Source organism: Triticum urartu, chromosome 5 (assembly GCF_003073215.2).
Source record: "Triticum urartu cultivar G1812 chromosome 5, Tu2.1, whole genome shotgun sequence".
NCBI lineage: Eukaryota > Viridiplantae > Streptophyta > Magnoliopsida > Poales > Poaceae > Triticum > Triticum urartu.
The window spans coordinates 448244850-448255826 of NC_053026.1; the positions used below are offsets into that span (position 1 = coordinate 448244850).

At 44.9% G+C, this 10977-nt stretch overlaps 1 protein-coding gene across 1 annotated transcript; it reads left to right on the forward strand.

Annotated features, from left to right (window-relative positions):
- The first annotated feature begins 441 nt into the window (after window positions 1-441).
- Window positions 442-10122, forward strand: LOC125507120 (beta-1,2-xylosyltransferease XAX1-like). The gene is made up of 3 exons (XM_048671808.1): window positions 442-834; window positions 897-958; window positions 10077-10122. The coding sequence occupies exons 1-3, from the start codon at window positions 442-444 to the stop codon at window positions 10120-10122; spliced, it is 501 nt and encodes a 166-aa protein (XP_048527765.1).
- The last annotated feature ends 855 nt before the right edge of the window (window positions 10123-10977 follow it).

Below are 10977 nucleotides of genomic sequence, written 5' to 3' on the forward strand. Positions count from 1 at the left end.
CGCTGAAAACTCCTGGACTGACGAAATTTATAAAGACACGAACGGATATTAGTACCACCTCGGGTATAGAAAAAAATATAGGCAAAAGGAACGGAAGATGACGGACGAAAGCGGACCAAATTACGGTGGTAAGAAGCAATAGCCCCTTTATTAGTAGGTATAGATATAGATATAGACTTATAATTATAATTATAATCTACCCCTAATAATAAAGTATGGATTGACTCCGTAGGTTCACCGTCACAATACGTTTCTTTCCGTAAGTTTACGCTTTCACTTTGAATTTAAAACATGTACGCGAGGTGGTACTAAAAAACTGTTCATTGATCGCGTAGGTCAATTCATATAAGTCGTTGTTTTGTCCCTCCGGCTCGCTCGACTGGGCCGTGTTGATCGTTCTTGTCAACCGCGTGATGGGGCCTGGTCAAAAGAAAAAAAACGATGCAAAAAATACTTCACGTGAGTTTCAAACCCACGACCAAGGCCCCGGGGATGCGGCCGCAGATGTTGATCATCTCCCGCGGGGGCAAGCGGAAGCTGCTGAACCTGGAGGAGGTGGCGGCGGCGGCGACGGAGCTCGGGTTCAACGTGACGGAGGCGGGGGCGCACGTGGCGGCGTTCGCAGCGTTGGTGAACGCGGCGGACGTGCTGCTGGCGGTGCACGTGGCTGGGCTGACGAACCAGATCTTCCAGCCGACGCAGGCGGTGGTGCTGCAGATCGTGCCGTGGGGGAACATGGACTGGATGGCCACCAACTTCTACGGGCAGCCGGCACGGGACATGCAGCTCCGGTACGTGGAGTACTATGTCGACGAGGAAGAGTCGAGGAGACGAGCCTCAAGAACAATTACCCGAGGGAGCACCTGGTGTTCAACGACCCCAAGGCGCTGCACAAGCAGGGGTGGCAGGCGCTCACCGAGACCATCATGAAGCAGGACGTGAAGGTGAACCTCACCAGGTTGTTGGGGAACGTAGTAATTTCAAAAAAATTCCTACGCACACGCAAGATCATGGTGATGCATAGCAACGAGAGGGGAGAGTGTTGTCTACGTACCAACACAGACCGACTGCGGAAGCGATCACACAACGTAGAGGAAGTAGTCGTACGTCTTCCCGATCCGACCGATCCAAGCACCGTTACTCCGGCACCTCCGAGTTCTTAGCACACGTTCAGCTCGATGACAATCCTCGGGCTCCGATCCAGCAAAGCGTCGAGGAAGAGTTCCGTCAGCACGACGGCGTGGTGACGATCTTGATGTTCTACCGACGCAGGGCTTCGCCTAAGCACTACAACGATATGACCGAGGTGGAATATGGTGGCAGGGGGCACCGCACACGGCTAAGGAACGATCACCAAGGATCAACTTGTGTGTCTAGAGGTGCCCCCTGCCTCCGTATATAAAGGAGCCAAGGGGGAGGGGTGCGCCGGCCAGGGAGAGGGCGCAGGAGGAGTCCTACTCCTACCGGGAGTAGGACTCCCCCCTCCAATCCTAGTTGGACTAGGTTTCCCGAAGGGGGAAAGAGAGAGGGGGGGCCGGCCCCTTCTCCTAGTCCTAATAGGACTAAGGGAAGGGGGGGGCGCGGCCACCTATGGGCTGCCCCTTTTCTCCTTTCCACTAAGGCCCAACGCAGACCGACTGCGGAAGCGATCACACAACGTAGAGGAAGTAGTCGTACGTCTTCCCGATCCGACCGATCCAAGCACCGTTACTCCGGCACCTCCGAGTTCTTAGCACACGTTCAGCTCGATGACGATCCTCGGGCTCCGATCCAGCAAAGCGTCGAGGAAGAGTTCCGTCAGCACGACGGCGTGGTGACGATCTTGATGTTCTACCGACGCAGGGCTTCGCCTAAGTACTACAACGATATGACCGAGGTGGAATATGGTGGCAGGGGGCACCGCACACGGCTAAGGAACGATCACCAAGGATCAACTTGTGTGTCTAGAGGTGCCCCCTGCCTCCGTATATAAAGGAGCCAAGGGGGAGGGGTGCGCCGGCCAGGGAGAGGGCGCAGGAGGAGTCCTACTCCTACCGGGAGTAGGACTCCCCCCTCCAATCCTAGTTGGACTAGGCTTCCCAAAGGGGGAAAGAGAGAGAGGGGGCCGGCCCCTTCTCCTAGTCCTAATAGGACTAAGGGAAGGGGGGGCGCGCGGCCACCTATGGGCTGCCCCTTTTCTCCTTTCCACTAAGGCCCATGAAGGCCCATATGGCTCCCGGGGGGGTTCCGGTAACCTCCCGGTAATCCGGTAAAATCCCGATTTCACCCGGAACACTTCCGATGTCCAAACATAGGCTTCCAATATATCAATCTTTATGTCTCGACCATTTCGAGACTCCTCGTCATGTCCGTGATCACATCCGGGACTCCGAACAACCTTCGGTACATCAAAATGCATAAACTCATAATAACTGTCATCGTAACGTTAAGCGTGCGGACCCTACGGTTCGAGAACAATGTAGACATGACCGAGACACATCTCTGGTCAATAACCAATAGCGGGACCTGGATGCCCATATTGGCTCCTACATATTCTACGAAGATCTTTATCAGTCAGACCGCATAACAACATACGTTGTTCCCTTTGTCATCGGTATGTTACTTGCCCGAGATTCGATTGTCGGTATCCAATACCTAGTTCAATCTCATTACCGGCAAGTCTCTTTACTCGTTCCGTAATACATCATCTCACAACTAACTCATTAGTTGCAATGCTTGCAAGGCTTATGTGATGTGCATTACCGAGAGGGCCCAGAGATACCTCTCCGACAATCGGAGTGACAAATCCTAATCTCGAAATACGCCAACCCAACATGTACCTTTGGAGACACCTGTAATGCTCCTTTATAATCACCCAGTTACGTTGTGACGTTTGGTAGCACCCAAAGTGTTCCTCCGGTAAACGGGAGTTGCATAATCTCATAGTCATAGGAACATGTATAAGTCATGAAGAAAAAGCATTAGCAACATACTAAACGATCGGGTGCTAAGCTAATAGAATGGGTCATGTCAATCAGATCATTCAACTAATGATGTGACCTCGTTAATCAAATAACAACTCTTTGTTCATGGTTAGGAAACATAACCATCTTTGATTAACGAGCTAGTCAAGTAGAGGCATACTAGTGACACTCTGTTTGTCTATGTATTCACACATGTATTATATTTCCGGTTAATACAATTCTAGCATGAATAATAAACATTTATCATGATATAAGGAAATAAATAATAACTTTATTATTGCCTCTAGGGCATATTTCCTTCAGTCTCCCACTTGCACTAGAGTCAATAATCTAGTTCACATCGCCATGTGATTTAACTGCAATAGTTCACATCACCATGTGATTAACACCCATAGTTCACATCGTCATGTGACCAACACTCAAAGGGTTTACTAGAGTCAGTAATCTAGTTCACATATCTATGTGATTAACACCCAAAGAGTAATAAGGTGTGATCATGTTTTGCTTGTGAGATAATTTTAGTCAACGGGTCTGTCACATTCAGATCCGTAAGTATTTTGCAAGTTCTATGTCTACAATGCTCTACACGGAGCTACTCTAGCTAATTGCTCCCATTTTCAATATGTATCCAGATTGAGACTTAGAATCATCTGGATCAGTGTCAAAAACTTGCATCGACGTAACCCTTTACGACGAACCTTTTTGTCACGTCCATAATCGAGAAACATATCCTTATTTCACTAAGTATAATTCTGACCGCTGTCCAGTGATCTACTCCTAGATCACTATTGTACTCCCTTGCCAAATCAGTGCAGAGTATACAATAGATCTGGTATACAGCATGACATACTTTATAGAACCTATGGCCAAGGCATAGGGAATGACTTTCATTCTCTTTCTATCTTCTGCCGTGGTCGGGCTTTGAGTCTTACTCAACTTCACACCTTATAATACAGGCAAGAACTCTTTCTTTGACTGCTCCATTTTGAACTACTTCAAAATCTTGTCAAGGTATGTACTCATTGAAAAAACTTATCAAGCGTCTTGATCTATCTCTATAGATCTTGAAGCTCAATATATAAGCAGCTTCACCGAAGTCTTTCTTTGAAAAACTCATTTCAAACACTCTTTTATGCTTTGCAGAACAATTCTACATTATTTCCGATCAACAATATGTCATTCACATATACTTATCAGAAATGCTGTAGTGCTCCCACTCACTTTCTCGTAAATACAGGCTTCACCGCAAGTCTGTATAAAACTATATGCTTTGATCAACTCATCAAAGCGTATATTCCAACTCCGAGATGCTTGCACCAGTCCACAGATGGATCGCTGGAGCTTGCACATTTTGTTAGCACCTTTCGGATTGACAAAACCTTCTGGTTGCATCATATACAACTCTTCTTTAATAAATCCATTAAGGAATGCAGTTTTGTTTATCCGTTTGCCAGATTTCATAAAATGCGGCAATTACTAACATGATTCGAACAGACTCAAGCATAGATACGAGTGAGAAGCTCTCATCGTAGTCAACACCTTGAACTTGTCGAAAACCTTTTGCGACAATTCTAGCTTTGTAGATAGTAACACTACTATCAGCGTCCGTCTTCCTCTTGAAGATCCATTTATTCTCAATTGCTTGCCGATCATCGGGCAAGTCAACCAAAGTCCAAACTTTGTTCTCATACATGGATCATATCTCAGATTTCATGGCCTCAAACCATTTCGCGGAATCTGGGCTCATCATCGCTTCCTCATAGTTCGTAGGTTCGTCATGGTCAAGTAACATGACCTCCAGAACAGGATTACCGTACCACTCTGGTACGGATCTCACTCTGGTTTACCTACGAGATTCGGTAGTAACTTGATCTGAAGTTACATGATCATCATCATTAGCTTCCTCACTAATTGGTGCAGTAGTCACAAGAACAGATTTTGTGATGAACTACTTTCCAATAAGGGAGAAGGTTCAATTACCTTATCAAGTTTTCTACTTTCCTCCCACTCACTTCTTTCGAGAGAAACTCCTTCTCTAGAAAAACTCCGAATTTAGCAACAAAAGTCTTGCCTTCGGATTTGTGATAGAGGGTGTACCCAACAGTATCCTTTTGGCTATCCTATGAAGACATATTTCTCTGATTTGGTTTTGAGCTTATCAGGATGAAACTTTTTCACATAAGCATTGCAACCCCAAACTTTAAGAAACGACAACTTTGGTTTCTTGCCAAACCACAGTTCATACGGTGTCGTCTCAACAGATTTAGATGGTGCCCTTTTAACGTGAATGCAGCTGTCTCTAATGCATAACCCCAAAACGATAGTGGTAGATCGGTAAGAGACATCATAGATTGCACTATATCCAATAAAGTACAGTTATGACGTTCGGACACACCATTATACTGTGGTGTTCCATGTGGCATGAGTTTGTGAAACTATTCCACATTGTTTTAATTGAAGACCAAACTCGTAACTCAAATATTTGTCTCCACGATCAGATCGTAGAAACTTTATTTTCTTGTCACGATGATTTTTCACTTCACTCTGAAATTCTATGAACTTTTCAAATGTATTAGACTTCTATTTCATTAAGTAGATATACCCATATCTGCTCAAATCATCTGTGAAGGTCAGAAAATAATGATACCCGCTGCAAGCCTTAAATATTCATCGGACCACATACATCAGTATGTATGATTTCCAACAAATCTGTTGCTTGCTCCATTGTTCCGGAGAACGGCGTTTTAGTCATCTTGCCCAAAAGGCATGGTTCGCAAGCATCAAGTGATTCATAATCAAGTGATTCCGAAAGCCCATCAGCATGGAGTTTCTTCATGCGCTTTATACCAATATGACCTAAACGGCAGTGCCACAAATAAGTTGCACTATCATTATTAACTTTGCATCTTTTGGTTTCAATATTATGAATATGTGTATCACTACGATCGAGATCCAACGAACTTGTTTCATTGGGTGTATGACCATCCAAGGTTTTATTCATGTAAACAGAACAACAATTATTCTCTGACTTTAATGAATAACCGTATTGCAATAAACATGATCAAATCATATTCATGCTCAACGCAAAAACCAAATAACACTTATTTAAGTTCAACACTAATCCCGAAAGTATAGGGGAGTGTGCGATGATGATCATATCAATCTTGGAACTACTTCCAACACACATCGTCACTTCACCCTTAACTAGTCTCTGTTTATTCTGCAACTCCTGTTTCGAGTTACTACTCTTAGCAACTGAACTAGCATCAAATACTGAGGGGTTGCTATAAACACTAGTAAAGTACACATCAATAACATGTATATCAAATATACTTATGTTCACTTTGCCATCCTTCTTATCCGCCAATCACTTGGGGTAGTTCCGCTTCCAGTGACCAGTCCCTTTGCAGTAGAAGCACTTAGTCTCAGGCTTAGGATCAGACTTGGGCTTCTTCACTTGAGCAGCAACTTGCTTGCCGTTCTTCTTGAAGTTCCCCTTCTTCCCTTTGCCCTTTTCTTGAAACTAGTGGTCTTGTCAACCATCAACACTTGATGTTTTTCTCGATTTCTACCTTCGTTGATTTCATCATCACGAAGAGCTTGGGAGTTGTTTCCGTTATCCCTTGCATATTATAGTTCATCACGAAGTTCTACTAACTTGGTGATGGTGATTAGAGAATTCTGTCAATCACTATCTTATCTGGAAGATTAACTCCCACTTGATTCAAGCGATTGTAGTACCCAGACAATCTGAGCACATGCTCACTAGTTGAGCGATTCTCCTCCATCTTTTAGCTATAGAACTTGTTGGAGACTTCATATCTCTCAACTCGGGTATTTGTTTGAAATATTAACTTCAACTCCTGGAACATCTCATATGGTCCATGATGTTCAAAACGTCTTTGAAGTCCCGATTCTAAGCCATTAAGCATGGTGCACTAAACTATCAAGTAGTCATCATATTGAGCTAGCCAAACGTTCATAACGTCTGCATCTGCTCCTACAATAGGTCTGTCACCTAGCGGTGCATCAAGGACATAATTCTTCTGTGCAGCAATGAGGATAAACCTCAGATCACGGATCCAATCCGCATCATTGCTACTAACATCTTTCAACTCAATTTCCTCTAGGAACATATCAAAATAAACATATGAAAGCAACAACGCGAGCTATTGATCTACAACATAGATATGCTAATACTACCAGGACTAAGTTCATGATAAATTAGAGTTCAATTAATCATATTACTTAAGAACTCCCACTTAGATAGACATCCCTCTAATCCTCTAAGTGATCACGTGATCCAAATCAACTAAACCATGTCCGATCATCACGTGAGATGGAGTAATTTCATTGGTGAACATCATTATGTTGATCATATCTACTATATGATTCACGCTCGACCTTTCGGTCTCTGTGTTCCGAGGCCATATCTGTATATGCTTGGCTCGTCAAGTATAACCTGAGTATTCCGCGTGTGCAACTGTTTTGCACCCGTTGTATTTGAACGTAGAGCCTATCACACCCGATCATCACGTGGTGTCTCAGCATGAAGAACTTTCGCAACGGTGCATACCCAGGGAGAACACTTCTTGATCTTATAATGCTACCGTCAATCAAAGCAAGATAAGATGCATAAAAGATAAACATCACATGCAATCAATATAAGTGATATGATATGGCCATCATCATCTTGTGCTTGTGATCTCCATCTCCGAAGCACCATCATGATCACCATCGCCACCGGCGCGACACCTTGATCTCCATCGTAGCATCGTTGTCGTCTCGCCAATCTTATGCTTCCACGACTATCGCTACCGCTTAGTGATAAAGTAAAGCATTACATCGCGATTGCATTGCATACAATAAAGCGACAACCATATGGCTCCTGCCAGTTGCTGATAACTCGGTTACAAAACATGATCATCTCATACAATAAAATTTAGCATCATGCCTTGACCATATCACATCACAACATGCCCTGCAAAAACAAGTTAGACGTCCTCTACTTTGTTGTTGCAAGTTTTACGTGGCTGCTACGTGCTTAAGCAAGAACCAATCTCACCTACGCATCAAAACCACAACGATAGTTTGTCAAATAGACTCCGTTTTAACCTTCGCAAGGACCGGGCGTAGCCACACTTGGTTCAACTAAAGTTGGAGAGACAGTCGCCCGCAAGCCACCTGTGTGCAAAGCACGTCGTGGGAACCGGTCTCGCGTAAGCGTACGCGTAATGTTGGTCCGGGTCGTCTCGTCCAACAATACCGCTGAACCAAAGTATGACATGCTGGTAGGCAGTATGACTTATATCGCCCACAACTCACTTGTGTTCTACTCGTGCAAATCACATCAAACCATAAAACCAGGCTCGGATGCCACTGTTGGGGAACGTAGTAATTTCAAAAAAATTCCTACGCACACGCAAGATCATGGTGATGCATAGCAACGAGAGGGGAGAGTGTTGTCTACGTACCAACGCAGACCGACTGCGGAAGCGATCACACAACGTAGAGGAAGTAGTCGTACGTCTTCCCGATCCGACCGATCCAAGCACCGTTACTCCGGCACCTCCGAGTTCTTAGCACACGTTCAGCTCGATGACGATCCTCGGGCTCCGATCCAGCAAAGCGTCGAGGAAGAGTTCCGTCAGCACGACGGCGTGGTGACGATCTTGATGTTCTACCGACGCAGGGCTTTGCCTAAGCACTACAACGATATGACCGAGGTGGAATATGGTTGGCAGGGGGCACCGCACACGGCTAAGGAACGATCACCAAGGATCAACTTGTGTGTCTAGAGGTGCCCCCTGCCTCCGTATATAAAGGAGCCAAGGGGGAGGGGCGCCGGCCAGGAGGAGGGCGCAGGAGGAGTCCTACTCCTACCGGGAGTAGGACTCCCCCCCCAATCCTAGTTGGACTAGGATTCCCCGAGGGGGAAAGAGAGAGAGGGGGGCCGGCCACCTCTCCTAGTCCTAATAGGACTAGGGGAAGGGGGGAGGCGCGCGGCCACCTTGGGCTGCCCCTTTCTCCTTTCCACTAAAGCCCATTAAGGCCCATATGCTCCCGGGGGGTTCCGGTAACCTCCCGGTACTCCGGTAAAATCCCGATTTCACCCGGAACACTTCCGATGTCCAAACATAGGCTTCCAATATATCAATCTTTATGTCTCGACCATTTCGAGACTCCTCGTCATGTCCGTGATCACATCCGGGACTCCGAACAAACTTCGGTACATCAAAATGCATAAACTCATAATAACTGTCATCGTAACTTTAAGCGTGCGGACCCTACGGTTCGAGAACAATGTAGACATGACCGAGACACGTCTCCGGTCAATAACCAATAGCGGGACCTGGATGCCCATATTGGCTCCTACATATTCTACGAAGATCTTTATCGGTCAGACCGCATAACAACATACGTTGTTCCCTTTGTCATCGGTATGTTACTTGCCCGAGATTCGATCGTCGGTATCCAATACCTAGTTCAATCTCGTTACCGGCAAGTCTCTTTACTCGTTCCGTAATACATCATCTCAACTAACTCATTAGTTGCAATGCTTGCAAGGCTTATGTGATGTGCATTACCGAGAGGGCCCAGAGATACCTCTCCGACAATCGGAGTGACAAATCCTAATCTCGAAATACGCCAACCCAACATGTACCTTTGGAGACACCTGTAATGCTCCTTTATAATCACCCAGTTACGTTGTGACGTTTGGTAGCACCCAAAGTGTTCCTCCGGTAAACGGGAGTTGCATAATCTCATAGTCATAGGAACATGTATAAGTCATGAAGAAAAAGCAATAGCAACATACTAAACGATCGGGTGCTAAGCTAATGGAATGGGTCATGTCAATCAGATCATTCAACTAATGATGTGACCTCGTTAATCAAATAACAACTCTTTGTTCATGGTTAGGAAACATAACCATCTTTGATTAACGAGCTAGTCAAGTAGAGGCATACTAGTGACACTCTGTTTGTCTATGTATTCACACATGTATTATGTTTCCGGTTAATACAATTCTAGCATGAATAATAAACATTTATCATGATATAAGGAAATAAATAATAACTTTATTATTGCCTCTAGGGCATATTTCCTTCACAGGTTCGGCCCCTTCCTGCTCCAGGTCATCGACAAGCTGCAGGAGTAGCGGTGGCGGCGCCATCGTCTCCGTCGTCATCCCCAGCTCATACGTACACATGAAAAACTCATACGTACAAACCTAGCCGACCATCGTGGACACCAGTTAATCCTATTTGGTGATTGTAGGAAAGTGACGATCTTTCAAGCCAACAACCAGGGGCATGAGTTCACGTCCTCAGGTATGTATATGCACATGATCGTCTAAAGTAGATGTTTATACAACTCCTGCCCAGTTTGATATTTGGTCTCTCGTACTAGGAGTCGTTAATAAGCTTCAACTAATGAGATGGAATGATATTGCTTTTTTAAGCAGTTAACCACAGGAAGAAACTATTTTGTGACTATCGGCATCGAATAGAAACGAATGAAGTATCGATACTAGGAAAATGGATAATCAGGTGTCTCTTACAGGTGCTAGCATATATTGTTTGCATCTCAAGATGATCCGGTACACAGATTTCTTTCTCTGTGGTACGATGATCTTAATAGATCAGTAACCTGTATGAGAAACAATATGTTTGTTATTTTGATTATCATGATGATCGTCACTTTGTCAGGTACCAATGTATCTTTTGGGCGTTGTATGTTTGTTATTTTGTCAGTATTATATATATTCTTGAACTTTATTATTCCTGACTACGATACATATAAATTCACTCGGTACAAAAATAGTAGTCTTGAAAATTTTGAGCACGTTGTTGCGTTGATGATAGCTGAACAACTTTGTTGCCACTGCTTGCAACCGTGCCATTGACCTCCCTCGGGGTCGCCCTTCTCAATTGTAATCTCTGCTTGCCCAAGTTAAGCTCCTCCTTAGCAACGGCCCATCTCGATGGTGGCCTTCCATAAAAGCACTAAACCC

Bases quoted from the DNA above. Each gene is read 5' to 3' on its own strand.
- LOC125507120 (XM_048671808.1), top strand. From the start codon at position 442: ATGCAAAAAATACTTCACGTGAGTTTCAAACCCACGACCAAGGCCCCG. The intron at 835-896 runs GCCTCAAGAACA...GCGCTGCACAAG, and splicing joins AGGAAGAGTCGAGGAGACGA to CAGGGGTGGCAGGCGCTCAC. The intron at 959-10,076 runs GTTGTTGGGGAA...TTTCCTTCACAG, and splicing joins GTGAAGGTGAACCTCACCAG to GTTCGGCCCCTTCCTGCTCC.